Source organism: Sporobolomyces salmoneus (genome assembly GCF_050403485.1).
Source record: "Sporobolomyces salmoneus JCM6883 DNA, S_salmoneus_JCM6883_v1_ctg38, whole genome shotgun sequence".
In the NCBI taxonomy this organism is placed as follows: domain Eukaryota; kingdom Fungi; phylum Basidiomycota; class Microbotryomycetes; order Sporidiobolales; family Sporidiobolaceae; genus Sporobolomyces; species Sporobolomyces salmoneus.
Window position 1 is genome coordinate 35,358 of NW_027481125.1, and position 26,213 is coordinate 61,570.

General features: G+C 52.5%; 12 protein-coding genes across 12 annotated transcripts; 6 read left to right on the forward strand and 6 right to left on the reverse strand.

Annotated features, from left to right (window-relative positions):
• Window positions 1-23: 23 nt before the first annotated feature.
• On the reverse strand, window positions 24-1,151 carry JCM6883_003942 (uncharacterized protein; the record flags this gene model as incomplete). The annotated part of the gene is made up of 1 exon (XM_076633400.1): window positions 24-1,151. The coding sequence occupies one exon, from the start codon at window positions 1,149-1,151 to the stop codon at window positions 24-26; it is 1,128 nt and encodes a 375-aa protein (XP_076486581.1).
• A 93-nt stretch (window positions 1,152-1,244) lies between these two features.
• Window positions 1,245-4,022, forward strand: JCM6883_003943 (H/ACA ribonucleoprotein complex subunit GAR1/NAF1; the record flags this gene model as incomplete). Its single annotated transcript, XM_076633401.1, has 4 exons — window positions 1,245-1,819; window positions 1,895-2,303; window positions 2,365-2,627; window positions 2,690-4,022. 4 exons carry the CDS (start codon window positions 1,245-1,247, stop codon window positions 4,020-4,022), a joined length of 2,580 nt encoding a protein of 859 aa, XP_076486582.1.
• Window positions 4,023-4,389: 367 nt separating this feature from the next.
• JCM6883_003944 (uncharacterized protein) lies at window positions 4,390-4,877 on the forward strand (the record flags this gene model as incomplete). The annotated part of the gene is made up of 2 exons (XM_076633402.1): window positions 4,390-4,593; window positions 4,662-4,877. The coding sequence occupies 2 exons, from the start codon at window positions 4,390-4,392 to the stop codon at window positions 4,875-4,877; spliced, it is 420 nt and encodes a 139-aa protein (XP_076486583.1).
• Window positions 4,878-5,036: 159 nt separating this feature from the next.
• GOS1 (Gos1p) lies at window positions 5,037-5,999 on the reverse strand (the record flags this gene model as incomplete). The annotated part of the gene is made up of 5 exons (XM_076633403.1): window positions 5,037-5,244; window positions 5,312-5,410; window positions 5,487-5,548; window positions 5,614-5,748; window positions 5,820-5,999. The coding sequence occupies 5 exons, from the start codon at window positions 5,997-5,999 to the stop codon at window positions 5,037-5,039; spliced, it is 684 nt and encodes a 227-aa protein (XP_076486584.1).
• Window positions 6,000-6,297: 298 nt separating this feature from the next.
• On the forward strand, window positions 6,298-9,375 carry JCM6883_003946 (uncharacterized protein; the record flags this gene model as incomplete). The annotated part of the gene is made up of 10 exons (XM_076633404.1): window positions 6,298-6,728; window positions 6,791-7,123; window positions 7,195-7,361; window positions 7,521-7,863; window positions 7,928-7,985; window positions 8,053-8,140; window positions 8,216-8,284; window positions 8,359-8,448; window positions 8,533-8,638; window positions 8,718-9,375. 10 exons carry the CDS (start codon window positions 6,298-6,300, stop codon window positions 9,373-9,375), a joined length of 2,343 nt encoding a protein of 780 aa, XP_076486585.1.
• Window positions 9,376-9,492: 117 nt separating this feature from the next.
• On the reverse strand, window positions 9,493-10,599 carry JCM6883_003947 (uncharacterized protein; the record flags this gene model as incomplete). Its single annotated transcript, XM_076633405.1, has 3 exons — window positions 9,493-9,637; window positions 9,708-10,434; window positions 10,491-10,599. 3 exons carry the CDS (start codon window positions 10,597-10,599, stop codon window positions 9,493-9,495), a joined length of 981 nt encoding a protein of 326 aa, XP_076486586.1.
• A 233-nt stretch (window positions 10,600-10,832) lies between these two features.
• Window positions 10,833-11,789, reverse strand: JCM6883_003948 (RsfS/YbeB/iojap family protein; the record flags this gene model as incomplete). Its single annotated transcript, XM_076633406.1, has 2 exons — window positions 10,833-11,282; window positions 11,358-11,789. The coding sequence occupies 2 exons, from the start codon at window positions 11,787-11,789 to the stop codon at window positions 10,833-10,835; spliced, it is 882 nt and encodes a 293-aa protein (XP_076486587.1).
• Window positions 11,790-11,898: 109 nt separating this feature from the next.
• JCM6883_003949 (uncharacterized protein) lies at window positions 11,899-12,907 on the forward strand (the record flags this gene model as incomplete). The annotated part of the gene is made up of 5 exons (XM_076633407.1): window positions 11,899-11,940; window positions 12,005-12,358; window positions 12,419-12,477; window positions 12,551-12,686; window positions 12,755-12,907. 5 exons carry the CDS (start codon window positions 11,899-11,901, stop codon window positions 12,905-12,907), a joined length of 744 nt encoding a protein of 247 aa, XP_076486588.1.
• A 448-nt stretch (window positions 12,908-13,355) lies between these two features.
• Window positions 13,356-15,188, reverse strand: JCM6883_003950 (uncharacterized protein; the record flags this gene model as incomplete). The annotated part of the gene is made up of 9 exons (XM_076633408.1): window positions 13,356-13,432; window positions 13,498-13,767; window positions 13,840-13,870; window positions 13,937-14,026; window positions 14,093-14,272; window positions 14,334-14,488; window positions 14,559-14,621; window positions 14,686-14,803; window positions 14,889-15,188. The coding sequence occupies 9 exons, from the start codon at window positions 15,186-15,188 to the stop codon at window positions 13,356-13,358; spliced, it is 1,284 nt and encodes a 427-aa protein (XP_076486589.1).
• Window positions 15,189-15,882: 694 nt separating this feature from the next.
• Window positions 15,883-17,174, forward strand: JCM6883_003951 (uncharacterized protein; the record flags this gene model as incomplete). The annotated part of the gene is made up of 6 exons (XM_076633409.1): window positions 15,883-15,898; window positions 16,084-16,163; window positions 16,231-16,335; window positions 16,398-16,782; window positions 16,851-16,963; window positions 17,040-17,174. 6 exons carry the CDS (start codon window positions 15,883-15,885, stop codon window positions 17,172-17,174), a joined length of 834 nt encoding a protein of 277 aa, XP_076486590.1.
• Window positions 17,175-17,642: 468 nt separating this feature from the next.
• Window positions 17,643-19,565, forward strand: JCM6883_003952 (uncharacterized protein; the record flags this gene model as incomplete). The annotated part of the gene is made up of 6 exons (XM_076633410.1): window positions 17,643-17,715; window positions 17,782-17,999; window positions 18,067-18,418; window positions 18,489-18,701; window positions 18,773-18,865; window positions 18,991-19,565. 6 exons carry the CDS (start codon window positions 17,643-17,645, stop codon window positions 19,563-19,565), a joined length of 1,524 nt encoding a protein of 507 aa, XP_076486591.1.
• Window positions 19,566-19,780: 215 nt separating this feature from the next.
• Window positions 19,781-26,120, reverse strand: JCM6883_003953 (uncharacterized protein; the record flags this gene model as incomplete). Its single annotated transcript, XM_076633411.1, has 14 exons — window positions 19,781-19,873; window positions 19,935-20,151; window positions 20,210-20,454; window positions 20,522-20,582; window positions 20,642-20,794; window positions 20,861-21,145; window positions 21,209-22,331; window positions 22,401-23,740; window positions 24,235-24,305; window positions 24,377-25,010; window positions 25,081-25,235; window positions 25,301-25,416; window positions 25,483-25,570; window positions 25,650-26,120. 14 exons carry the CDS (start codon window positions 26,118-26,120, stop codon window positions 19,781-19,783), a joined length of 5,052 nt encoding a protein of 1,683 aa, XP_076486592.1.
• Between the last annotated feature and the right edge of the window lie 93 nt (window positions 26,121-26,213).

The following is a 26,213-nucleotide window of genomic DNA, read 5'->3' on the forward strand; positions in this document are numbered from 1 at the left end:
GCGGGTTTCTTGCTCCGCCCCTTCTATTCCTTCGATTCCAATTCTGCCCCGAGCTCCCATCTCGCCAATTCGACCACCTGTAACCCATCTCCCTCTACCCCTCTGACTTGACTCCACTTCTTTAACACCTCCTGTACGCTGCTCCCGTGTTCGAACTCGAACTTTGGTGAAGGCGCCATCGTGATGAGTTGTTGATCGTAAAGAGCAGTCGAAGGTTCTCCTTCTTGCAGCGGGGCCGCATCGGCGGAAGCGGTGACGGAGGAAGTGGGAAGGGCGACGACTTGACGGGCGAGAGCACGTAGTAATGATTTGACTTCGGGTTTCTCGACGTTTCCTCCTTTCGACAATTTCGCGATCAAGAGGCCTCCGAGCGTACCAGATTGCACTCCATCTCGAGAAGCGACATCGTTTGGTGTCTTGGATGCATGAAGGTAGGAAGAAGCGAGGAAGGTGGGAGTAGGAGAGGAAGGGAGAGAAGGTTCAAGCGCGATCGAACTCGCTCGGTGGAGTTTGATGTTCTCCCCAAGTCGAGATACGATAGACGCGAGAGAGGATCGAACGGTTTCTGGTGCAGAGGGGGAGGTCGAGGAAGCTTGGGATTGGGTAACTTGGTGAGGAGAAGGAACTACGGGCATGTCGAGCGTCGAATCCGATTTGATGTCGAGTGATTGGAGACCTCCTTGACTGCCCGAAGTTGAAGGCTCTGCGAAGAATGCCAGACTCCTCGCCACTCCTTCTACCAACTCCCTAAACTCATCTGTCCTCGCAACGAAATCCGTTTCGCACCTCATTTCGACCAAACTCGCTCTCAATCCAGTCCCTCCAGTTCCATCCGCCAATACTGCTACTGCCACTAACCCTTGATCCGCTGTCCTCGCTGCGAGCTTCTCCTGCTTCTTTGCTCCCGATTCCTTCGCTTGTTGAGCGATCCAGGAGAGAGCCGCATCGAGGTCGTTGTTTGACGCCTGTAGGGCCGATCTAGCGAGGGATAGAGGGGTACCAGGTCGTTGTGATCGGATCTTGGCGATGAGCGCGACGGGAACTGATGAAGCGAGGGAGAAGGGAGTCGAGGAGAAAGACCGAGCTGGAGTCGAGGGAGTACGGAGGAGGGACCTCAGAGAGACAATCGAGCTCGCAGAAGGGCGGGTCATGACGCAGGTCGAGGCAGGAAAGAGTTGAAGAAGTTTCCGAACTTTTTCATCAAACTCTTCTTCTTCCTTCTCCTCACTTTTACCCTCGCCAAGATGGGTAACTCGAGCTCGAAACAACCGGCAGAGGATGCGCTGTCCCCAGAAGATCAAGCTTCGACGACTTCAACCAGCAATGCTCAAATCGAAAGTGAACAGCCTCTTTCCGAACATGCCATGCAAGAGGACGCTACAGCAACGGCGTCTCTCGAGGCAGCGAAAGAAGCAGAACCTATTGTAGTAGACACCGAGGCCGCAAAATCGACTCAAGACGGAGGAGACAGTTTCAAAATTCCTTCTCTCCCAACTTCGACTCTCAGTGCAGCACCTGAACAACCCCTCTCTCCTAACTCCACCACTATGAAAGCTCTTCCCGCCGATATCGAGCATATCCTCTCGCTCGGAGCGAATCAAGACGAATTGGCAAAAATCGCAAAATCGAAATCGTCTGCAGGTGGAAGTGGAGAGATCGATCAGGTCGTCAAAGAATTGAGGGAGAAGTACGAGAAGGAAGGACAAGAGCAAAGTGGGAAAGATGCAGAGTTGAGCCAAGTCGAGCGAGAAATGAAGGAGAAAGGAGTTCTGCGAAACGAGGGAAATGTCATTTCAGCTGAGGACCAAATGGACCAAGAGTGAGTCCAACCATCTCTCATGACCGGTCTCATTCGTCAGAATGCTTACTTCTCGCCAAATATCGGTCATTGTAGCTCCGACGGAAACGACTCCAGCTCTTCAGACTCGGACTCCGACGATTCTTCCGCAATGGAATCCGACTCGACTTCCCGCGATAAAGAAGCCAACCCGACACAACAAACGAAAGCTGCTCGAAAGCGACGCAAGCCCGTTCCCGCAGATTCAGGAGACGAAGACGGAGATTCAGATTCTGGAATCGGTGGTGGTGGATCCGCACCCAAGACTGAACACGAGCTAGCGGAACCCGAGCCATCCCTGCCCGAAGTGATGAAGATTGATGAGTCGGCAGAGATTGCGAGGTTTGGGAAAGTCGAGAGCGTTATCGAAACTGTTGTCGTTGTGAAAGCCGATACTTCGGGAGATTGGAGAGTACTCGATGAAGGAACGGTGGTATGCTGGGAAGACAAGACGGTTATTGGAGCTGTGAGTTGCTTCAACACTTACCACGCTCCCGCGAGTAGTTGACCGAGCTCGCAATGTTCAGATTTTCGAAACATTCGGTTCCGTTCAACAACCTTTCTACTCTCTTCGTTTCCCTGCAAACTCTCCTCCCGACCCTTCCGTTTTCACCCTCCAGAAACCCGTCTTCTACGCTCCTTCGCATGCTCAATTCGTCTTCACTCGAGACCTCAGGAGTTTGAAAGGTAGTGACGCGAGTAACGTCTGGGATGAAGAGGTTGGCGCTGGGGAAGTGGAGTTCTCTGATGATGAGGAAGAGGCAGAGTACAAGAAGCGGTTAAAGATGGAGTAAGCGCAGCGTTCCACCTTTCTCGTTTGTCTGTTCTCGTGCTCATCCTCATCTTTCTCAGGCGCAAAGCACGTAAGGAATCAGCAACTCCTGGTCCTTCAAGTCGACAACAATCTCGCGCACCATCCAACATGCCCCGTTCACCTCCCTCTCGAGCTCCTCCAGCTGGTCACCCTTCACTTCCCGCTCGACCCTCGATCTCCTACGCCGATACCGAAGAACCCGTCGCTTCGACTTCTACCGCTTCTTCTTCTTCAGTCTTCGATATGTACGGACCACCAGTTCCGGTCCCCCCAACTTCGAAATCGGGACCAAAAGTAGAAATGGGAGATAAACCTCCTCCGGGTCGAATTGGGAGAAAAATGTTTGAACGAGATACGGGAAGGGGCCTCGAGGATGGAGAACAGGTCGAGTTCGAGTTCAGTGATGGAGAAGGGGACGATAGTAGTAATGATAGCGAGGATGAGAGTATGAAGGACGGAAGGAAATTCAAGGGAGACGCTTCTCAGCAACAGCAACGTGAAAGCGGGAGAGGCAGAGGTCGAGGTCGTGGAGGATCTTCCGAAACGAGGGGCAGGGGCAGAGGTAGAGGGGGAGGACAAGATCGTGGCGGAGGAAGAGGAAGGGGAGCGAGAGGCGGTCGTGGAGGGGGAAGGGGTGGAGAACGTCACGTCGCACCTTTACCAGCTCGTGCTTCACCGCAGAGAGGAGGAGGAGGAAACATGACAACTGGACTACCGCCTCGACCTCAATTCGAGCTGCCAGAGGGAGCGACTGGAGGTTCCGAGGAAAGAATGTCGATCGATGCGAGTCAAGCACCAGCTTTCGCTCCTCCGATTCGATTCGGTGAACCCACGGCTTTCGGTGGTGCCTACCAATCGAGAAGTCCTCCGAACCAATCTCGACCTCCGCCTCGTCAACAACCACTTCCTCCTTCTGCGTCGTCTTCTCAAGGTTACAACCCTCAAATGCCTTCCTCGTCTTACCCTATTCCTCCCTCTACTTACCCGAATCCGAACGCTTACTACCGAGCACCTCCGCCGATGCATGCACCTCAACAAGCTTATTACCCCATGCCTTCTCCCGCGGCTCCTTCGTCTGGCGGCGCTTATTCACCTCATCAACCTCAAGCAGCTTTCATTCAACCTTCCGCGCCGAGTGCAGGTACAGGATCTGCGGCTTCAGGTCACGTCAACCCTCGATTCCTCGCTCAGCAACAACAACAGCAGCAAGGAGGAGGAGCGGGAGGAGGAATGCCTTCGGGTCAAAGCGCTCAGTATCCTCAAGGCGGAGCTTATCCTGGAATGGGCGGATACGGTAGCTACGGAGGGTACGGCTACGGGGGAGGTTACGGCGGCGGATATGGACAGGGACAAGAAGGTCAAGGAAGGTAGAACATATAATTCTCAATCTTTCGCGTGCAAGGAGATTCGCTATCCCTTTCTCGCCCGCATTCTTCCTTCCGTCTCATTGTCGACACAGTCTACTACTCCCTTGTCGAGTTCTGCAAGCAAGCTAATGGATCTGCCTGCAAAGAGCGAAAAAGATCTCTCGCACGTGAGCACTTTGTGTACTTTCCGCCCGAGTCGCTCGCCCGTTGCATTCGCTTGAGTCTGCGTAGTCTACTGAGATTGACCCCGTATCATCACTGACATATGAGCCAATTTGAGACGCGCGAAAGTCGCGAGCAACTTCACAGCTTGGGTTTCACTCTTCCGATCACTTACCCGCGCATCTATCTACTCCCAAACACTCCCAGACATGTCTGAGCAACCCACAGCAGCACCCACGAGCGCGTCCACTTCAACCCTCCCTTCGACGGCTTCATCAAGTTCGACTGCTTCTCCCGTCCCTCCGCCGGTCAAACCTACGGCAGTCGAACCCGCTGGGGACAGTGACGATGACGACGATAGTGATGATGACAATGAGGAAGAGGATGGTCCAGGTTTGAGCTTCTTGATTGCCGTAAGTAGCAGTTCACGAACGCTCCCTCTCCCTCCTCCGCTACCTCGCTAACCCATTTGTTCGCGCAGGGCGGAGACGACGACGAAGAGGAAGACGAGGAAAACGATGCAGACTTCGATGCGCAAGGAGTAGTGGAAGAACCGGATGAGGAGATCGATCCGGCGGATGAGGAAGTCGATGAGAGCTTCATCTCGACTACGGCACCGGTCGTTGAAGAGGCGGAGGAGGAACAACCGAGGAAACGAAGAAGGGTCGTGACGGAAGCAGCTGCGAAGAAGGACTAGATGGAAAGGGAAGATGGCACTTTTATTCTATTCGTTTCCTTATTCCTTGTTGAACTCTGCTGTCCTATGTCTATTCTGTAACTTCTGGAGCAAGTCGAATCGATTACAACAAAGAAGGAGCGACAGAGACGGTAGCTGAGGAGTAAGGGACAGAATCATTCAACCGAAAACGAAAAACAGTAAAGCGAGAGTGCAGATTCCGATCAGAGTTCCCATGATGACTGAATCTCTCCTCCGTCGCGAATTGATCATTCCGATAACCGAGTTCAGGCCTGGAACTTGAGCTGCGACTCCGTTCATTCGAGCTTGAATCTGCGAGAGACCAGACCTTTGAGCTGCGAATTCAGCGCGTGTCGCATACGCTTGTCTGGAGTACGACATGCGAGACTTCATGTCAGTAGCGAGTCGACGAGTAGCTAGAGAGCAGGACTGACTCGAGAGTAGCATCGGCCATTCGATGACTGTTGTCAATTTTCCCTCGTTCTGCCAATAAAGAATCCGTCACAGAGGACCCTGTCTGCGTCTTGAATGTGCTACAGTGTCGATCGAGCGATTGACGGTGTCAGCTTGAAAGACTTGAACGGTCTTTCGAGGAAAAAGCAAACGAACCTGATTTCGTCTCTAACGGAACTCAGTAAATTCGCCCTATCTTCTGCTTCTTGGAGACTCCGCTACAGAGAGACTGTATCATCAGCTTCACCGCAACAATATCGGTGAGCACTGATGGGAGACTCACTTGTGTTCGCAGACGTTCTCTTTGATAATCTTGCAAGACGTTTCGATGTCGTTCCAAAGTATGAGTCGCGGAAGTCGAAGGTGGAGGATGAGCTGTAGCATGGAAATTTGCTAGTCGGTCTATTTGCGCTGCAAACTGTAGCGATTGAAGGTGAGCTTTCAAGAGACCCCACATCGACCTTGAAAGGAGATGGATGAAAGACTGACTGTATCTAGTGCTCCATCCAGCTCTTGCTCTAGTTCTTCCTTCTGTCTACCGATATCATCCTTGAGCTTGCCGCTTGACGAGTAGGAAGTCGAGGCTTGAGCAGCGAGTTTCGAGTATCGAGTGAGGAGCGAGCTACACTGAGCAGTAGTCGAGTTCAGGTCTCTCCTTATTGTGTCCATCCTCTGCTTCGCTGTGGGGGTCGATGCGTGAGATTTGAGGTGAGGGAAAGCGGGAAACAACCGGAAACTGCGTGAATCACTCGTTTCCCTCCTTCCCATCACTTCGACTCGTCCGACCGCAGCTACGCGACCTCGGAAAGTATCAGAGAGCTCTTGATCTCCCACCGGACCGACGTCTCTCATCTGTGAGCCTACTTTTCTGCCCCGTGGATTCATCCCTCAACCAATCTTCCTATCTGGACGACCTCCTCCTCGTCCTTCTGCAACTCACTGACATACCTATTCTCGCACACAGAGAATGGTCGCGCCGAAATCAGCTGGGTATTCCCGCTTAGGAGACCCAAACCGAGAAAACTCTGCTCACGCCCCCTCTCGAATCGACATTGAACGTAACGGCGGCGGTGGAACTTCAAGCCAAATCTCGAGTACGAGCAACACCGGTTCCAGCTTTGACATCAAGACGACGAAACCCATCACGTCCTCGACTTTTGCACACGAGAAAGTCTTCCCGCTCGTTCGAAGGTGTTATTACGAAGTCGAATCTTCGCTCGATACGGCGTTCACCTACGAAGCCCTTACGAATGCCGACCTCGACTGGAAGTATGTGAAGCCGATCGCGGCGAAACTTACGAAAGACGGGAAGAAGAAGCCTCCGGCGTGTCTCGTTTATTGTTTGCTCGTTACTCGAGTGCAATTCCTCGAACAAGCGGAGCGAGATCTCGCCTGGGCGTGAGTCTGCTCTCACCTCTAGTCAGTACTTGCAATCAGGGCTGACGATCTGTATTCAACAGTGGTGTCAACATCGCTCGAGCCGACCTCTGCGAAATCCTCGCAATCAAAATCTTGTCATCCTACCACGGCTCTTCATCCTCAAGCGAGCATCTCTACGTCCTCGTCTCACCGTTCAATCCCTGGGGTGGCTGTACCCTCGACATGTTCTCAACGAACGAAGTCACCCAAGAAATGCTCGACGAATTCGTCAAAGAGGGAAAAGAGGACGCTACGAACGCGCTCGAATTGGCGATCGGTTCTCAAGCGAGGAGGTTCGTTAGATCGCCTTTGGTCCAACATGTCGTAAAAGCTATCTACGAAGGAGATGTCATGTATTCTCTCGAATCTAACCAGTGAGTTCCTCTTCCTGATCGAGAAAGCTCGTTCTCGCAGACTCAATCGCGCTCCCCCTTCAACTTTCTAGCGCCCTAATTACCGACAACTACAAGACGCAACCGGTAGTCGAAATCTACGACTGGCGCGCGAGACCTTTCCTCGATCATTATCGTTTGCGAGTTCCGTACGTTCGCAAAACTACCGAATTGTTCGCGTTTGCGAGCGTCTTTGTTCTGTTCATGGTTCTACAAGCTAGTGAGTCTATGATCTCATTCACGTAGTTTGACATCCTGCTCGACTTGAGGTAGCGGGAATCCCCCTTCCACACGTCGATGAGGATTTCGATCTACGTGAGGGTGATTGTCGGCCGCATTTGAAGGAAACTGACACCGATACTGTCGTCTCCTTCAATAGCCTACAACCTCTCCCACCTGAACCTCGCCGAAATCCTCTTCATCATCTGGTCCGTCGGTTTCGCTCTCGACGAATTCGCCTCTCTATACGAGAACGGTTCCTCTACCTATTTCTACGGCGCCTTCAACGTCCTCGATTCCCTCTACTGTCTCATCTTCTTCGTCTACCTCGGAATGCGAGTCAACGCTCTCGTGGGAGGAGCAGATGTCGACCCTGAATCGAGTCAATTGGCGTTCGATGTCCTGAGTTTGGCCGGTTGCGTTCTCGCGCCGAGACTCATGATTGCGTTGATTCCGGATCATGTTGTCGTTATGGCTTTGGGAAAAATGACGAGACAATTCGCGTGAGTTTGTCCATTTCGGGCTCGAATTCTCTATCGAGCGGAACTGATGTGCTGTCCTATCCAGCCTGTTCATGGTTTTGGCCGCTTTGACTGCGTCAGGCTTCCTTGTGACGTTCCACATTGTATGTCAATCTCTCGCGATCCTTCTAACCACAGGCAGAATCTGAGCTCTGACGTATCTTGATGCAGCTCGCACGAGGTAGTTGGACCGTTCGTCAAATCAGTTGGTTGATGCTCAGGATCTGGCTCAGTGGTGCTTTCCTAGATAAGTCTCTCTGTTGATCGTCTGAAAATTGTCGTTTCCATCGCAATACTGACTCCTTTTGTTCGTCTTCTCCACGCTTTGACGCAGCTCAACAGTTCCATCCCGTTTTCGGGCCGATTCTCATGGTCGCTTTCGCAGTCTTATCGCAAACTTTGCGTCAGTCTCTTCTTCCTGTCCGTTTCCGCGACCGAGTCCTGCCGCTGACAACGCCCTCTCACTCATTCCTCTAGTCCTCACGATCTTGATCTCGCTGCTCTCAAACACTTTCGCTTCGGTCCAATCGAATGCCGAGACTGAAATCGCGAATCAATTCGCTGTTCGTAAGCTGAGAAAACCCTTTCACCTTCCTCTCAACACCGCACATCACGTTACTCAGACAAACGGTCGACTTACGTGATGGATAGGCACAATGGAACGAGTCAAATCGGACCCCCTCACTTCGTACACGACTCCCGTCAACATTATCGCATTCTCGATCTTGTTCCCACTTCGTTTCGTCGCTTCTCCTCGGTTCGTATCGTGTCCCTTCCTTCTAAGCTCCCAAGTATTACAACAAGCTGACTCGTGTGATCCTGTAACTGCTCCGTAGAATGCTTCACAAAGCTCAAGCATTCCTCGCCCGACTCCTAAACCTTCCCGTTCTCCTCTTCCTCGCTCTCCGAATCCGACTCCTCGCCTCTTCCTCGCGCTACAACAAATGGAAACAGCCCCCTTTCCTCGCTCCCGCCTCCACGATCATTACCCAGACGGCACGAGGGGCTCAAAAAGCATTTGAAAGTCTTACGGACTATGATTGGGAGGAAGGAGGAGCGGCGGTTAGGAAAGTATTCGAGTTTGAAGTGGAGGAGAGGGTTTACAAGACTGAAGATGAACGATTGGAGGAACATAGGAGGAGGGAAATCGAGGAAGAGGAAGAGAGTTTGGTTAAACAGAAACAGAAGGTTAGGGAACAGGCAAAAGCTGAGTCTGCTAGTAATGGAGCAGGAGGAGGAGGTGGTGGATGGGATTTGAGAACTCTGATTGGAGCAAAAGCTGAGGGAAGTAAGATGAAACCTTCAAAGACGATCGGAGTTGACGGGAAAGAGCAGGCCGAGGACGGGAAAGTGAAGATGACGAAGGGAATGGAGGAAAGGTTGGAGAGGATCGAAGATGCGCTGGAAATCTTATTGACGGAGATGGTGAGAAATAGGAGGAATGCCGAGGGAAAGATTGAGGGAACTTCGAGTACCGCTCCGAACGATCTCTGAACGACTGCTGGCTTGTTTATAGACTTTTCTTATTCTCTGTTGATATATCTCTCGTTTCTTTATCGCTCGACTGGCTCGGTTCTGCGGTGCTATACACATCCATTCATTCGTTCATTTTCAAGGTTCATGCGATTTATACCATCTACTCAAATTCGGACACCGTTCGAGAGTCGTCCGCAAGATGCCACTGTCACCCTTTGCTGGTAGAACCGAGATGATTGAGAGGAGAGAATAGACTGAAGCGTCGAGTTGAGTCGGAGAACTAACGAGGAAAAGCAAATGAAGATCAATAATCGTTTGTTCGTATCGATCTGAATCTAAGCTTTACTCACTTTGCGCCGAGGAACCATCTTTCATCCTTCTTCTGTCCCTCGAACTTTTCCTCAAGCGCTTCCAACGCCTCGACTGCCTCCCTCTCGACTTCCTCCAAATCCAAAACCGTATTCTTCCCGACTTTCCCTCCTCTCAACTTCTTCACTTGCGAGATCTTTTCCTGTTTCTGTCCAATCCCTAACCATTTCGCCGCGAGATTCGAGAGCCATGGAAGCGAAGTCGTGGGAGTGACCGAGGGAGCTGCTGAGGAAGGGAGTAGGTAAAGAGCTGCGACGACCGCAGGAAGTAAGGTCGTCTCAACGAGGGAGGTGTAGGCTTGTACGACTGGATCTATCGGTCGTTCCGTCGAGTCTTCCTTCTCCTCCTGAGACTGTTTCGTTGTCGCTCCACCGTCCGAAGATCTAGAATTCTTCTCAATCCATTCAACAACTCGTTCCGTCTCGATCAGATCCCCTTGTGGTAAATGCAAACTCGGTAGGGTTCCTCCCGGTGCACCGAGTCCATCAGAGAGGTAGCGAGGTTGACAATCCATTCCCGAAAATCGAGCGAACGCTTGCGCTTGACGACATACGGGATCGAGGGATTCTTGATGGCCGGTTGGAGGTGGGCCTAGGACCCAGAGAGTAGGCTTTGAAGGGGCGGGAGTCGTCGAGTCATCGTTGGAGACGATCAAGAGAGGGAAGTAGGCGTAGAGGGGAGCGAGTGGGCTGGGAACGGTCCAGGGCACTGCAGTAGCGAGTGTGTGAGTACTCGAGCGTGGATGACAGCGCTGGTCAGCTTACTGTTCGAGAAAGAAGTTGATCGTTGAGGAGAAGAGTCGCAAAGTTGAGGGACAATTTCTTGACCCTCCTCGACCAACATTGCACTCTCGCGAACACGAAGAAATGCCATCTACTCTCTGCGTACGCGGCGCGATGACTCTGAAGCGCGGTTGCGAAATAAGTGAGAGAGCGTCGCCAAAATTTCCCTTTCGAAATCGATATTCCAAGCTCAGTAAGGCTGGACGTACCCTCGAGTACCGAGTACAGTGACAGTACGAGTACACGGTATTAGTAGCCAGTATACTGCGCCAACCACCTCGGAACATCGTCTCGCTAAGTCGCTTCTACACCTCGATCCTCCATTCAAACGATTTTAACGTTCTCTCCCTCATTTCTTATCCGTCTCTCCTCTTCTTCCCTCATTTCCTCCTCCACCTCCTTCATATTATCCCTCAACTCGCTCTCCCTCTCCCTCATTTCCAATTCCTCCCTCTTCGTCGTAACTCCCTCTTCCTTCGCAACCCCGTTCCAAACCCTCTCAATCTCGTCCCCATACTCTTTCCTCGCTTCCTTCGTCATGACGTGTACTACTAACGTTCCTGCGTCGAGTAAAGCCCACCCAGAGGCTTGGTCTTGACGAGTTGGAGGGGGTCCTTTGCGAGCTCGAGAACGGGCGTGCTTCGAGGCGGTTGTTGGAGGGAGGCCGTGGATTGAGGGATGCGTAGCGGGTGGAGAGAAGGGTGAAGGATTCGAGGAAGAGGGAGAGAGAGGATCTGTGGAGTCTGAATCGAATTCGACTGGATTGGAAGCCAACTATCGAGAATGAAGCGAGGGTTTCTCGTTGTCAGTCTCCTGGTCTGTGAGATTATGATTTTGAGGATAACTTACGTAAGTTCTAACGCCTTCAACCGCACCTCGCAACCCTCTTTCCCTCCCTTCTTTCAACGTACAAATCACGACCCAATCACACCAACTCCCCATCGGATCCGCTTCCCTCGCGTGAATGTACGTCAACGTATCTTTATCGAAGAAGGGGGAGACGGACAAGTATGCATGGAGAGGATGGAGAGGTCGAGAGAGATGAGGAGGCGGTAGAGTCGGGATTGGAGCTGTTGCCAAAGTCGAGGATGACGTGGAGCTAGAGGACGAGCTTGAAGGTGCACTAGATGGGTCAACGAACCAGGGTAGGTCTTCTGAGGAGAGTCGGAATGGGGTTGATGTAAATGTTCGAAGATTTGTCGAAATGCGGCTGGAGATCGGTCTGGTCGCGGTACGGGCGAAGCAGGCACATTGTCTTGCTAGCTGAGTTGATTTGAGCATCTTTGAGAGATGGCTTGGTGAGGAGGGAGGGCAAGAGACGATCTCATCATTTTCTTCCTTCAACTTCTCACCTCGTCTCATCCCAGATTCGCTCAAGCTCTGTTCAGTCATGCCGCTACCTAGAATCGTCGTAGTCGGAGGTCACGGAAAGGCGAGTTCTCTTGTCTCTCCCCACCTCTCCCTCCTCCCGAAATCTGACGCAATTCTCCTCGCAGGTCGCGCTTCACTTTGCACGCCTCGCATCCTCCTCCTTCTCCATCACATCCCTAGTCCGCTCTGAAAGCCACTTCGACGACATCCGTCAAACCGGCGCTTCTCCCAAACTCCTCTCGCTCGAAGACGCCTCCGTTGCCGAGCTTCAACAAGCTTTCTCCGGCGCTCAAGGCGTCTTGTTCACGGCTGGAGCTGGGGGAAAGGGTGGGAAAGAGAGAACGGTCAAGGTCGATCAGGAAGGAGCGATCAAAGTGTTTGATGCGATTGAAGGAATCGAGGGGGAAGAGAAACCGAAATTGATCCTTATTGGTGCGCTTGATACGAGGGATTTGTCGCAACCTCCTCCCGAACACTATGTGAGTCGTCTCCTATGTGCCTACGTCCAGGAGCTGTGGAAGCTGACTGGTCCTCCTTAGAACGAAGCCGATATCGCTGAGTCGAAAAAAGCTCACGATGCTATCGGAGCTTACTACGAGTGAGCCCTCTCTCTCTTTTCCTGGCCTCTCAGTACTCACTCAGTCAGTAACCCTCTCGGAATCGTATGACAGCGCCAAACTTGCAGCAGCTCGCAACTTGCACAAACGCACTTCATTCCCCTGGATCGAGCTCCGACCCGGTCACTTGAAAGACGATAAAGGAACTGGGAAAGTTTCACTCGGAGTCACTCATATGGGATCGGTCACTGTGAGTCGTTCATCGCTTCAGTTCTTTCGCGACGAGCGATAACTGATTGCGATATTTTCGACTGACAGCGCGAAGACGTTGCTGCGGTCCTTGTTTCACTCTTCAAACAACCGAGAGACGCTGCGAAGGGTTTGTCGTTGGATTTGATCAATGGCGAGACTGAGATTGAGGAAGCGGTCAAACAAGCGGTGGAAAAGAACGAAAGTAGTTTCTCCGGTTAAGTCCAAGTCGAGTGAACGCAGGAGGCGCTCGAGTCGTAGCCGGCGAGTCGTAGCCGGTTCTGTGTAGGGCTAGTCATGACAGGTAGCAATGCATTGTACATAGTCTCACTGCAACAAGTCGTTTGACAATCGCTACAAAAGCTCAGCGACTGATCGTCAGCCTATCCGTCTCGCTCAGAACACGTTCAGGTCTCAAAGAGAGGAAGAGAGGATGACGAATACGAAAGTCCATTGCGAGAATAGATAATGTAAGCACGAGAAAGAATGAGAGCACGAGAAAGGGCAGAAAGAGCGAATGGAGAGGGTATAGTTGAGCAATGCGAGAGAGACACAGAATGCTGATTTGATGCGAGAGGGTGAATGGAGACTGGATGTAGAAGCGGCGAGAAATTGATGACGGAGAGGATAGAGAGGAAGGATCGGATGAGTGGCGAGAGGGAGATATAATTTAGTGTTTGGCCGAAGCGAAGGAGACGGTCGCGTCGTCGTGGTTGAAGACAGAGTACCAGTTCTTGAGGAAAGAGACTGTATCGCAAGCGAGCTGTGTGAGTTAAGAGCGCTCGAACGAGAACATACAGAGGGTAACGTACCTCCAAGAAGAGCCGCCTTTTGTCCATAGTAGTTAACATCCGCTCCGATGATCGAAGCCGTGCAAAGTCCAGACGCCTTTGATTGTAGGATGTACATGTCGTCGGAAGCGATGTTGAAGTTGCGTTCAGCGCCATCGAAGACGAATCCGAGCTCGGGAATCTCGGCGTCGCAAGGGTATTCATAGATTTGTCCGACGACCGTAGCGCCACTGATGGTGGTCGTGATGTTGTGTTCGGGGTTCGCGACAGATCCGGGAACACGAGCAAAGTCTGCAGAAGCGGGCAGATAGCGAGGGTCAGTTTCGAATGATCATGCGATGGAAAGACAAGCCGTGGACTTACAAGCATCGGTGATCGCCTTGGGGATGATAGTCTGTTGAGTGTTCGAAGGAGATTCGTCAGATGGCTTGAGTTTGCGAGGCGCGGATCAAGGACTCACGTAGGTAGCTCCCGAGTCGACCGCCGAATAGACGGGTCCATCGAAGACTGCCTCTCCGTCGATCGTAGCTTGGTTCATTTGGATGGTCCACTATAGACAGCCAGCTAGTTTAGCGACGTGTAAGCGAAAAGGAGAAGTGAAGGATAGGAGACATACCTGACTTTGCGCCTTGACGGGAACAGTAGTAAGCTCTCCCTCGTAGCGAGTCGAGTCGATAGCTCCTAGAGTAAGCTGCGAACCAGAGACGCCTCCGCGAGAGTGGAAGAGACCGAAAAGGTTCGAGACGAGGGACTTGTCGCGGATGAGGCGGTCGAAGAATGTGATACCTCCGTTGATCTACAAAGCGAAAATACGGGTGAGTGTCGAAACAAAGATTCAGGTAGATGAGAGCACTAACCTTGGAGATTGAGCCGAACGAGAGTCCGAGAACCCCAAGAGCTCCTTTTCCAATCGCGTCAGGAGAGATGAGACCGAAAGGATGAGCGATCTGGATGAACCCTCCGATGTTGACTTTGTCGTGGACGACAGTACCCATAGCGGATCCGACACCGACTGGACGCACAGTGAGCTTGTCAGCCACTGATGGGAGGAATCGAGAAGTCACGAAGATGAAAACACTTACACGAGAAGAGAGTCTCAGAGCCGTCACCTTTGCGGAAAGTGCGGGACTTCGAGGTATCGAAGCCTGCGATCGAGTCGGGGTTGTCAATGACAGTCTTAAGGACGGGAAAAGGGATATGAGCGCTTACCTCCTGATCCAGAGGGATACTCCGCAGTGGCTCGGGGAACGAGAATATCCGCCGAGCCGGTATCGACGAGCAAGATGGCATCTTGATAGGGAGTACCGATTTGAGCCGGAGCGAAGGTCTGTTCAGATGAGAGCGAAGACGGATCAGTTTGGTAATTTTCGATTCTAAGTTTCCAAAGCGATGAAGGAAGCGAGGCGACTTACCACAAGATCAGCTTGGTTGATGAGAGGGACCGCCGAGCGGGAAAAGCGCTTATCCTTGCGAGAGCGGCGAGCCTTCGAGCTACATTCTTTGTCGGTCTTGGGCGCTCGTTCCGAGAGTTGTGCGATACTGCGCTCAACAGCTTGGTCGAACCCACGTTGAAGGAGATCTTGCGAGATGGAGCCGTCGGAACCGGTGACTGTAGGAGCTTGACCATTGATGTGGATGGGCGAGGCTGAGGCAGAAGGAATCATCGAGGCGGCACCGACGAGAGCGAGAGGAAGGATGGAGGATGCGAGCATGTTGAGAGAGCGAGGAGGAGAATTTAGGTTGGGAGGAACGGGAGTGTGTGAGGATCGAATGAAGAGAAGAGAAAGGATACGACCAGCGCAGCGATTTAAGTAGGTGTCGAAGAGAGAAGAAAGGTAAAGTTAAACGAAACCGAGTCGCCGAACTGAGCGATGTCAAGACAAGGGAGTCGAAGGCGAACAAGGTCAAGGTCGTCGAGTGAAAACGAGATGAAACGTCCTGAATCAGGGGAAAGCTTGTTCTCCCCTCGAAGCAAAGGGAACTCTGTCCCGTCGTCCGGGAGCGAGTATTACGTTTTCGGAACGGCTCTGAAGAACCGGCGAGTCCGATTTGAGAGGAGGAGAGAACTCTAACGACGAAACGAGATTGGCGAGCTCAGAAGAAGGGGAAGACTAATACCTCGTTTCAGCGCTCGGTTCCGTCACAGCCTATCTTGGATTTCCCATTGTACTCGTTCGGTCCTTGCGCCCCCAAGAGGTGAGCGAGTTACTGTAAGCGAGGGAGAGAATCGTCCGAACGAGGTCAGATGCGTCGGGGTCGAGGTTGCTGCTTTCGGGTGGTTCTGCGCGTCGGTGCTCGTCGACAGCGTAGATGGCGTGTTGTCATAGTCGCCTTGAGGTGTCTCTGAGTTGAGCAGTGAGGGTCAGGAGAACCCTCGAGCTGAACCTTGCTTCATCTCTCTCAACAATGTCAACATCAGCGAGTCAGCCGCCCGTGTTCCAGGTCTCATTCGTGAGTCTACTACCTCTCTCTCGCCGCAAGCCACGCGAACTGACCCAGAAGGAGGAGGAAGCTCGTTGATCGAACTAATCTGAAATCCGTTGTCAAAGGTGAGTAGCATTAGCTGGCCGTCTGATCGTTGCTTGACTGACTCTTTGGTCTCTCTAGCTGTACTCGGCACTATCCTGTTTCATCGCGTTTTGGGTCAGACGGCTCCCTCGACAAATGAATTACTCAACGTCTCTTTCGTGAGTTGTATCCACCTCTCTGACCACCCTTCCTCGACGCCAGAGGACTGAAGCCCACGAACGTTAGCCCGTGCCGGCAGAACCTCAGATCGAAGCCCTGATAGAAGCAAAATCGGAAACTTTTACCCGACTTCTCGACGGTACTGCAGCTGGAGAAGGCCGATCAGCCAAGGTGAGAGCTCCATCCTGTTTCAACAGCACAACGCAACGAGCCTGATGACATCCGAGATGCAGCTCTTTGTCGCTTGCTACCCAATTCCTCTTCCCCCACTTCCATCCAGAACTTCTCGTACTGCGTCCCTACCCTCTTACCCGGCACGTACTTCTTCACCTGCACCGTCTCCATCACCAGCTTCTCCTTCGAGGACTCGAGAACCCTCAACAACACGACGAACCTCCCTCGCAGCCCCAGCTTTTTCCGCTCTCAATTGGCTGTCTTCAGCTAGAGCCGCTCTCGGCGGTGAAAGTACTGGAGAGTCATCGGAACCTACTGAACAAGATGAAGAACTGTCTTTGGCCAGGGCGATGGAGAGGAATGGGAAAGGATGTTGGGAGATGTGGTCGATCGAGATCGAAGTCTTGCGAGACGGACGACGAAGCGGAATCGACGGAGAGGAGAGTGAGTGCGCATCTCTACTTCAAGATTGTGTTATCGGCTGAACGTTCCTTGCCTCCGTGGCCTTGCAGAATTGCGTTCGCAGCTGAACGACTTCCTTCTGCGAAGTCTTAGTTTCGTGATGCACAAGACGGCTCACGTTCCTCCCATCACGTCCTCAGAGCTCATTCCTTACGGTATTCTTGTAAGTCGGCGCTCTTTTCCCTTCTCTTGATCACGAAGGGGGCTTCGAACTGACGGAATTCTCTCCCGCAACTTAGATTCTGCTCGATCCTTCTACACCTCCCGTTCCAGTACCAAAGCCGGTGTTAACCGAAGTCAAAGGTTTTCCTGCGCTTCACAAAGCGCTTGTCAATTCCACGCCGAGGGAGAGGAAGATGGCGAGTGCGTGGTAGAACTTCGAATCTCGCTTCGCCTCAGCTCGTTTCATTGTATCCGTTCGTCAGTACTTTCGGTATTGTTGCCATAATCACCTCTGTTCACACTATCGCTCATCTCGTCGTTTCGCCTACATCGTGCCGTCCAAGCTCGACGAATCTCGTTAAGTTCGCAGAGTTGCTCGGCGCGCGCGCAAGAGGTTGCATTTTCCTATCGGCTGAATGATTCAGGCTCATCCGTGACTGATTGAGAACGCGTTACGCGAGGACGGCGGAACTGATTTTCCGCCTTAGTTGGCTTTCGGTTTTCTTCGACGTACTGTAGGGTGGGGTACTGTAGGCTCGGATCGAATCTTCCCTCCCACTTCGTCGGCTCAACAAATCTACACTCGTTCTTTCTCACCCTCGCGCCTTTCGCTCTTTCGACCCCTCAACTCCAGCACACCTTCGTCAACCGAAGTCACTGCATCTCACTTCCATCTCAACATGGCGACCGCTCAATCTGCTTACTCTGTAAACCGCTCGAAGCAAACTAAAGGACAAGATCCTTACGAATACCGTGAGTACACTCCCCTCCGCTCCCATTCTTCATTTCGAGCTAACTCGAAGGATGAACGCGATGCAGAGGTCGGATTCGGAAACTCGTTTGCGTCAGAGGCTATCCCCGAAGTTCTCCCAATCGGTCAGAACTCTCCGCAGAAGGTCAAGTTTGGCCTGTACGCCGAACAGGTTACGGCGACAGCGTTCGTCGCGCCTCGAGAGGAAAACCAGAAATTGTGGCTCTACCGCATGCGACCCTCCGTTGCTCACCAAGGTTTCGTTCGCATTCCCGACAATGAAGACGTGAGTCGACTGTTTCTCGTCTTCGTAGCCTCGTGACATTCACTTACTGTGCTGTCGCCTCTGTCAGCTCGAATCGGAGTTCTCGACCCTCAACCCGAAAGTCTCAGTTTCGCCAACTCAAATCGCCTGGAAGCCTCTCCCCCTCCCCCGTTCTTCCGAAAAGGTCGACTTCGTTGAAGGTCTCAAGACTATGGCTGGAAGTGGATCACCAATGGAAAAGACGGGTCTCGCAATTCACATGTATCTCTGCAACACCTCAATGGACAAGAAAGCGTTCGTCAACAACGATGGAGACCTCCTCATTGTACCTCAACTCGGTCGACTCGACATTCAAACCGAACTCGGTCGCTTGATGGTCGCTCCGGGAGAAATCTGCGTTATTCAACGGGGATTGAAGTTCAAGGTTGTCTTGCCGGATGGTGAGCCTCTTCCATCCAATCTTCGCTTCTGACAGTGGGTCTAACTCCGTGCCGTTGTCGGTTTATGCAGGTCCCTCGCGAGGTTACATTCAGGAAGTTTTCGGCGCTCATTACAAACTTCCCAATCTCGGACCTCTCGGGGCGAACGGACTCGCCAACGCTCGAGACTTTGAGCATCCCGTTGCCTCCTTCGAAGTCGACCAGAGTGGATGGTTGGTCGTTTACAAATTGATGGGAACGCTTTGGGCTTGCAGTCAAGAACATTCGCCGTTCGACGTTGTCGGTAAGCTCTAGCTCTCTCTCGCCTTCTAGGCTGGCTTCAGTCGCTGGATACTGACATGGTGACTCTCGCAGCGTGGCACGGTAACTACGTCCCGTACAAATACGACCTTTCCCGTTTCTGTGGCGTCGGCTCAATCACTTTCGACCACATCGACCCCAGTTGCTGTACGTCTCACTGTTTCTCTTTTATGGTCCTACTGTCTGGCCACGGCCTTGACCCTCTCAAAATCCCACTTCGCTCGCACACTGTGCTGACGAGCAAAATTTTTCCTTCTTCTTCTCTTTTCTAGTCACTGTTCTCACTGTCGACTCTCACGAGCCCGGCACTCCTCTCGCCGACTTCCTCATCTTCTCCCCTCGCTGGGACGTCGCCTCGAACACTTTCCGCCCTCCTTACTTCCACCGCAACGCCGCTTCCGAGTATATGGGTTTGATCTCGGGCGACTATGGAGGGAGGAGTGAGGACTTCCTACCAGGCTCTTCGTCGTATGAGTGCGGCTTTACGCCCCACGGAATCGATTACGAAACTTTCAAGGCTGCTTCCGAAATCGAGCAAAATGGAGCGCAGAGGATTTCTGAAGGCACTTACGCCTTCATGTTCGAAAGTTCACGCCAGTTCACCCTTACCGACTACGCTGTACACCGTTCGGGCACCATTCACTACCACGAGCCGAAGATGTGGGATCCTCTCGTCGCACAATTCGTCGATCGTCTAGATGAGGTCAATGCGCACCTTGCGAAGTTCGGACTCGCACCGATCACGAAGGGCAACGCCACTGCAGAGAACCAGGGTCTCGCGAGGAGGACGGTAGAAGGAGAAAGCAAGATGGAGGGGACGACGGAGAACGGCGCAAACGGTCACTGAGTGGTTTTATATTCTGTTGGTTTCTCGAGGTTTTTTTGTATGTTTGTTACAATATTTTCTGTGCAACTGTCTCTGTTATCTGGTCCACAACTCGTGTGCAAACGTTCGAGAGTATGAGAGCACAGTGATGATTGCAACAGCAGAAACAAATGGTAGAGCAAGACAGAACGACATTGGTGAGATGGATGCGAACAGGAAGGACCAAATGCGAGTGTCTAGAGTTTCCCAGCGTTGTTGCGAGTGATCATTCGGATTCCTTCGAGTTTGAGCTTGCAATCCTTGAGTATTTTCGTTTGAGGTTTCCAAGTCTGGCAGCGAAAAGAAGCACGTTCAGTCAGGTTCAGACGACAATAAGGACAGTCAACTCACCTCGTAAGCTTCACCGAGAGCTTTCAATTCGTTACCGAATAGCTGACGAACGTGAGGATCTTCAGTGATTCCCCTCAAAGCCCATGTGAGCAAATAAGGGTTTCTCCGATCCCTGGGTTGAAATGACATCTGAAGAGGCGGAGCTTGAGCGTGAATGTCGAGATGCGTCGGGGCCTCAACGAGTAAAGTCGTTTCGAATTGATGTCGAACGGCGAGACTGCGAGGCAAAATGATCAGCTTTTGAAGAGAGATTTCCGTCATTGTGTCAAGCTCACTTGAATACCGCTTCCTCTTCGTAGATCTTTGAATGACCCACACCTGTGAGAGCTCCCGCAAGCGCTTCCGAAAGATGGTAGACGAGGTCGTGATCGGACAATCCAGCGTTTCGAAGGCGAGTCGAGAAGACGACAAGGTTTGCGAGGAAATCCGACTCTTGGAAAGCGTCCGAGTCGATGAATGCAGCTCGAACGATTGCTGGATGCGAAACTCCGGAGAAGAGTGCCGAGTAGAGAGGCACGACCTATCGGCAGTCAGACCAGTGAGTGAGCTTGTGCTGAGCACCATGCACAGAAGAGGATCAGACTGACCTGATCATTGAGAGACCCGACCACGGTGACTTTGATTCCGGAATTGAGGATCACTCGCAAACTGCTCAGAGAGTCAAGATTAGTTCGGAATCAACCAAGCAAGATCAGACGCTGATTTACCTCTCGAGAAATCTGATAGACACTACAGACTCAGCGTCTTGAAACTCGAATAGCTCCTTCGCAGCAGCGCTTTCGACCCAAACGTAGGGAGCGAGCGCGATTGACTGGTAAAGGTAAACGAAAGGTCCTTGCGCGATTCCACACATCGCGAGTCTAGTTCGTAGCTCAGTGTCAGCGATGAGCCGTGCGGTAGAGCAATTGAGGGCGTTTCCGACTCACAGGTGAGTCTGAGTTCCGACAATCAAATTTTGATCGAGCATCCTCGCGAGAAGTTGGGTACTGACGACCGTTCCTTGCGAGTGAGTCGCCAAGAACACGACATCGGCTTTCTTGAGAGCGTGTAGCCATTCTACGCGGTCGCTCAATTGGGAGTAAAGCTTGTTGACGCGATCTTCAACTTGCCCTTCTCCTTCGAGAGCGATCGCTTGAATGTTGAAAGATTCGACGCCACTAGATTCGAGATAAGCTTGAACCGCATCGTGCATCATCGTTGCGAATTTGACGCTGTCAAGGAGAGTCTTGTTTAGCATGTTCCAACGCGAAACACGAAGCGAACAAAGTGCTCACCTGGTACCTGTCGGTTCTCCGAGAACACTCTTCAGTCGAGCGTTCGGGAACCACCCATGAACTCCGATACAGACGACTCGTTTCACATTCGCCAATCTTGAAGGTTCACCCATGATTTCCAACGCTTTCGGTAGCTTCTCCGCCGGGTCGTCCTTTATCTCGACTGGCATGCCAGATGTAGTTGTCGAGATAACGGTAGGAGGTGGTGAAGTAGCGGGAGGATGACTGAAGAGGTAGGCCGAGACGAGCGATACCGCTCGTGTCAGGTTCGACTTTTTCGGGGGGAAGGAGCGAGGTGCTCGAAGGAAAGTGTCGTTGAAGGTCGGAAGGACGAGGTTGCCGATCGGAGGCTCTGATTCGGCGGGAGTGATGGTCCTTTCTCGCCGACGAGGAGTCGTTGACCGAATTGATCCTGTGAGCGGCTTGACCGGACCATCGGGTTGAGGTCTAAGAGTTGGCGAAGGCGGCAGTGACGAGTTCGCGTCGGCTTGATGCGAGGAAGTGCGGGATCGAGTCGAGGCGGCGGAGGAAGCGACAGGATTGGCTCGAGAGAAGATCGCCCAGGATGAAGTCTTCCGTCGAAGCTGTTTCGGCGCCTCGGAAATCGATGACGAGGAAGATTCGAGGTAGCTCGTAGTCGAGTTGACCGATGTCGACGGTTGAACTTCTTCGGGAGGAGCTTCGATCATCTTTCGTTCGGGAGTCCCCTCGATCCCTAAGTTCGCTTTGTCGACAACCATTCTCAGGGCTTTCGCTTCGCGTTTCCTCCTCTCTGCGAGCTCTTCCGGCGATTCTCCCCATATCGTTTGCAGCCAACTGCGTGTAACGTGTTTCGGCATTGAAGTAGACATCTCCTCGTCTTCTCCTGATTCCGCTGAGACGTCGGGACCTCGAGGCGTATCGATCGGAGGGGAGGCGATTTCTTGAACAGTCGAAGGCTCGCTAGGCGCTACTTCGGGTTTCGCTTCCACTCTCGACTCTTCGGGTTCTGGTTCTGGTTCTGGTTCTGGTTCTGTCGAGCTCCCCCAGAGCCACCAGGAACTTCTCGAAGGTCTCAAAGTACGAGGAGTGAGCGTGTTTGAGTCGTAGGGTTGCGTCGGTGAGGTTTGTCGAAGAGTTCCATCTAAGAAAGAGAAGCGACGTTGTCAGTTCTGGACAGTCCCGGCATAACAAAGGAGGTTGGTTGACGCACCGTTCGATTCATCCTTGACTTCTACACCGTTCAGATCTTGCACCGCCACTGCACTCTCGGATTCAGTCGGATCCACATCCATTTTCACCTCCAGCTCTGCTCCTCCCTCCTCCTTCCCTTGTTGCGCTAGGTCTGTTGAGCTACCGTAGACGCGACTCGTCAATAGACTGAGCCAACTTCCGCCCGTCTGCGCTGCTGTTGTTGTCCTCGTCGTTCGAGCGTCGACTGGTCGATCATTCGAGGTTCGATCCGACAAGTTTATTGCAACTCTCTCCGCCTTCGGGGTAGTCGGGTCGTCTTCATCTTCGGGACCGCCATCAGTTGACGAGGTAGAGGACGCGGACGAGTCCGTCAGGGACATGGTCGGATGAGGTTGCCGATTCGATGAAGACGTTTGCTCCTCTTTATCCGAGCCGGACTCGATGCCGCCATGTAGCGAGTCTTCCATCTTTGAGGTTGTTGAGGCCAGGGAGGAAGTCGCAGCTGGTCTGCCAATCCATCGTTTCGGTGAAAGGAAACCCTGCGATGGCGAGACTGAGAGATTCGAAGAAGTCGAAGTTGATGCGATTGGACGGGAAGGCTGAAGTGGCGCAATGTGGGAGCTGGAGGATCGAGAAGGAGGTACGGAAGAGGCGGAGGAAGAAGAAGAAAGGTTAGACAAGGAGGAGGAGGTTGCCGAATGATTGCTGTTCGTCCGCCTCCGATGACTGTTCAGGCGAGCACGTTTCGACGGCGAAGGAGGCTCGATCGCTTTCCCCTTTCCTTTGTCGACGCTCTTTGCCGTAAAGGTCTCCTCTTCCTCCTGCATTTCCATCGGTTCACCAACGGTTTCGCCGCTGACCGCTCTCAAGCTGATTTCCGATCCATCGACATCCTTTATCGTCCCTCTGGTCGTTGTTGTTGTGTTGGTGCTCGTCGAGCTACCAGCTCTTTGTCGAGCGTTCCCGTTCCTCCCCAAAGTTCCTCTCGAACTCCTGATGCTGACTCTATCATCCTCGATCCCGCTATTTCCACCATCTCCCGAGGAAATCTCCTGCATCTTCCGACTGAGTAGAGCATGTGCTGATCCATTCGACGTCGAGTGTACAGAGGAATTCGAAGAAGGATTGCGAGAGCGTGAAGACGAGGAGGAAGTCGATGTTCCGAGAGAAGACGAAGAGGGGACGACGAAGAGTTGATCGATTGTCGAGGAAGAGGTTACTGGTGGTGCAGGTCGAGAGGGTGGAGCTCTCCAGGACATGTCGGCAACAACCTCGGAGAGAAGAGGGGAAGAGGTGGGAACGTTCCTCCTATCGGTCCAATGGTAAAGGCGAATTGGCAGCGCGGTGAAGGTCTGGGATCTGTGGCACAGCAAGGAGAGCGTGTCAGAACAGTCGCATAGTGCTGTAGCGATTCCAATGACGGTTGCGAGTTTGCCGATCTCCCTCGAATCCCACGCGCCTCTGTGCTCTGAATTGTCGCGGCAGGATCGAGATCAACTCACGGAAGACAGTACTGAGCGGATTTGCGAAGCGAGAGAAGGGACGATGATCAGTCCAGTTGAAGATGAGCTGGGAGATGAAGGTGAAGATGACGATGGTCGGCGAGCGCGGATGGTGGATCGCAGGGCTGTGTGAATCTGCTGTCGAACTTCGTGCTGTCTGCAAGGTTTGAATCGCGAAAGTTGGAAGAAGCGCAAGAACGAGAATTTCGCATCTCGGAGGAATGAGAATCAACAACAAGTTCACATGCAATCTAAGCTACAGCTCTACTCTATACGACGCTTCATCGCAACCTCGTGACGATCCAGCCAACGCCGAGCGCTCCAGCTGCGACAACGCTTCCGACCACGAACCCCAATTCAATCAACAAGCTCGTCCATTCTTTCTTTACTCGTTTCCCTACTGCGGGACCCATTTGCAGATCCTGCATCACGGAGAAATCTCGGACAAGATAAGCGACGAGACGGAACGAGCGGACAACAGAGATTAACTCACAGCATCTTCACCTTCCTCCAAACCCAGTTTCTCGCCATGTTTCGCTTCTTCCCTCCACGCGAAGACCGTTCTCTTCTCCCCCAGCTGCCAGATCACCAACAACTTGACTACCCACCTGAACCATTCCTGTCTCCGACTTTCCCAGCGTTTTCCCCTTGTCCCGCCAAACCTCGAGTAGAAATCTCCGAAAGTCATTAAGCTCCACGACATGAGTCTCTCAACTTCTACCGTCCAAACATCCTTCCATTCTCCTCTTGGCAGGGCGAGTTGTTCAGCGAGTTGTGGACCGATACAAAGTCGACACAGTTCCAGATGATGTTCCAACCTCTTCCCTCTCGGCGGTCTAGCGCTGACCGAGCTGAGGATCTTGTATTGAGGAGTCTTGTACGGGTCGGAAGGAGGATCGCCAGAAGGGAAAATGGCATAGGCGAGGGAAGCGAATGAAGATTCGGTCGTTTCGAAAGATCGACCGTAGTAACGAACGAGGAGGGATGGGTCGATTCCGAGATAGAATCCGACGTGTCGCCAGGCTACTTGATAAGCTAGCTTTTCTCGAGGACTCATCGAGAAGCCGTTGCGAGTCATCGACCAAACGGGTCCGACGGCGAAAGCACCTAAAACGGCGAGAAGATCTCTGTACAATAAGTTCGTCAGCTGGCACCAAGCCCCTCATGAATAAGGTATGAAGAGGCTTATCAACTGACGCTTGATTGATGGCGATTCCATCTCGCTCTTGATCGTATTTGTTGAAGCGACCTTTTCCTTGAGCGATCCTTCGTCGAACCTGAGCGTGCAGTAGCCGTACCCGCATCGCACTCTTCCAACCTCGTCCGGTACCGACTGTCATGTCCTCCATTGCCTGATACGACGCGGCGGAGAGTCAGCGAGACAGATCACAAGAAAGTCGAAGAGAGCATCGCTCACGTCGAGTACGAAAAGGGTAGTCTCGAGGAGACGTTTATACGTCGCTTCTTTCGCATTGCTCGTCAAGTAATTCGTTTCGTGCATCACTGCGGCCAATTTCGGACTCGAGAAACCACCTAGAAGACGAAGATTGGTGAGCTTTAACGCGATGGGAAAAGCGCGAAAGTGAGAGAAAGACGTACCCGCTAAGGAGAAGTGCATCAGGGCCGTGAAGATCTGTCCAGAGTACTTCCAGAACACTCTTTGACCCTCTGCGAGAGTCGGTTCAGCCTAGAGCGAAAAAACGACCGCACGAACAAACGGAAATCAGCTTCGACTCTCGCTTCGTGCGTTTGACGAATTCACCTACCGGCAGTTCCTCGAATGCATCCAAGGGTGTGAAACGAATCTTGCTCTTGCCCTTCTCTCCTTCGATCAATGATTCGAATCCACAGACTCCTGGCGGCGGTAATCGATTCATTTCCTCCCAAAACTCGACAACCGGGTCTCCTTCTTCCCTCTCGACACTCTTATCCTCAACATATTCCTTCACCGCGACGTACGCATCCCTCCCACCGCCTCCATGTCCAACAAATCCTAATTTCTCGACTACTAGATCCGCCAAATCGTCCGATCGTCGCCGAAGTGGTTCGATTTCGGATGGTCTCAAACAGTCCTCGTTGAATTGGGAAACGAAATCCCATTTCCGGAAGAGTTGACCGACTTCGAGGGTCTCGAGGAGTGAGAGATCGGATGGCAAGTGAGGGATCGAGGAGAGGGCCGGGAGTGGGTCGGGAAGTGCACCGACGTGGAGGATCGGTGAAGGTCTGAGAATCGGCATGTCGAGCGGTGAATGGAAGAAAGAGAGGGAGAGAACAAGAGGGTGAAATCGAGCCGAGAGAACGTCAGAATCGGGCTGCTTCCAACATCCAGT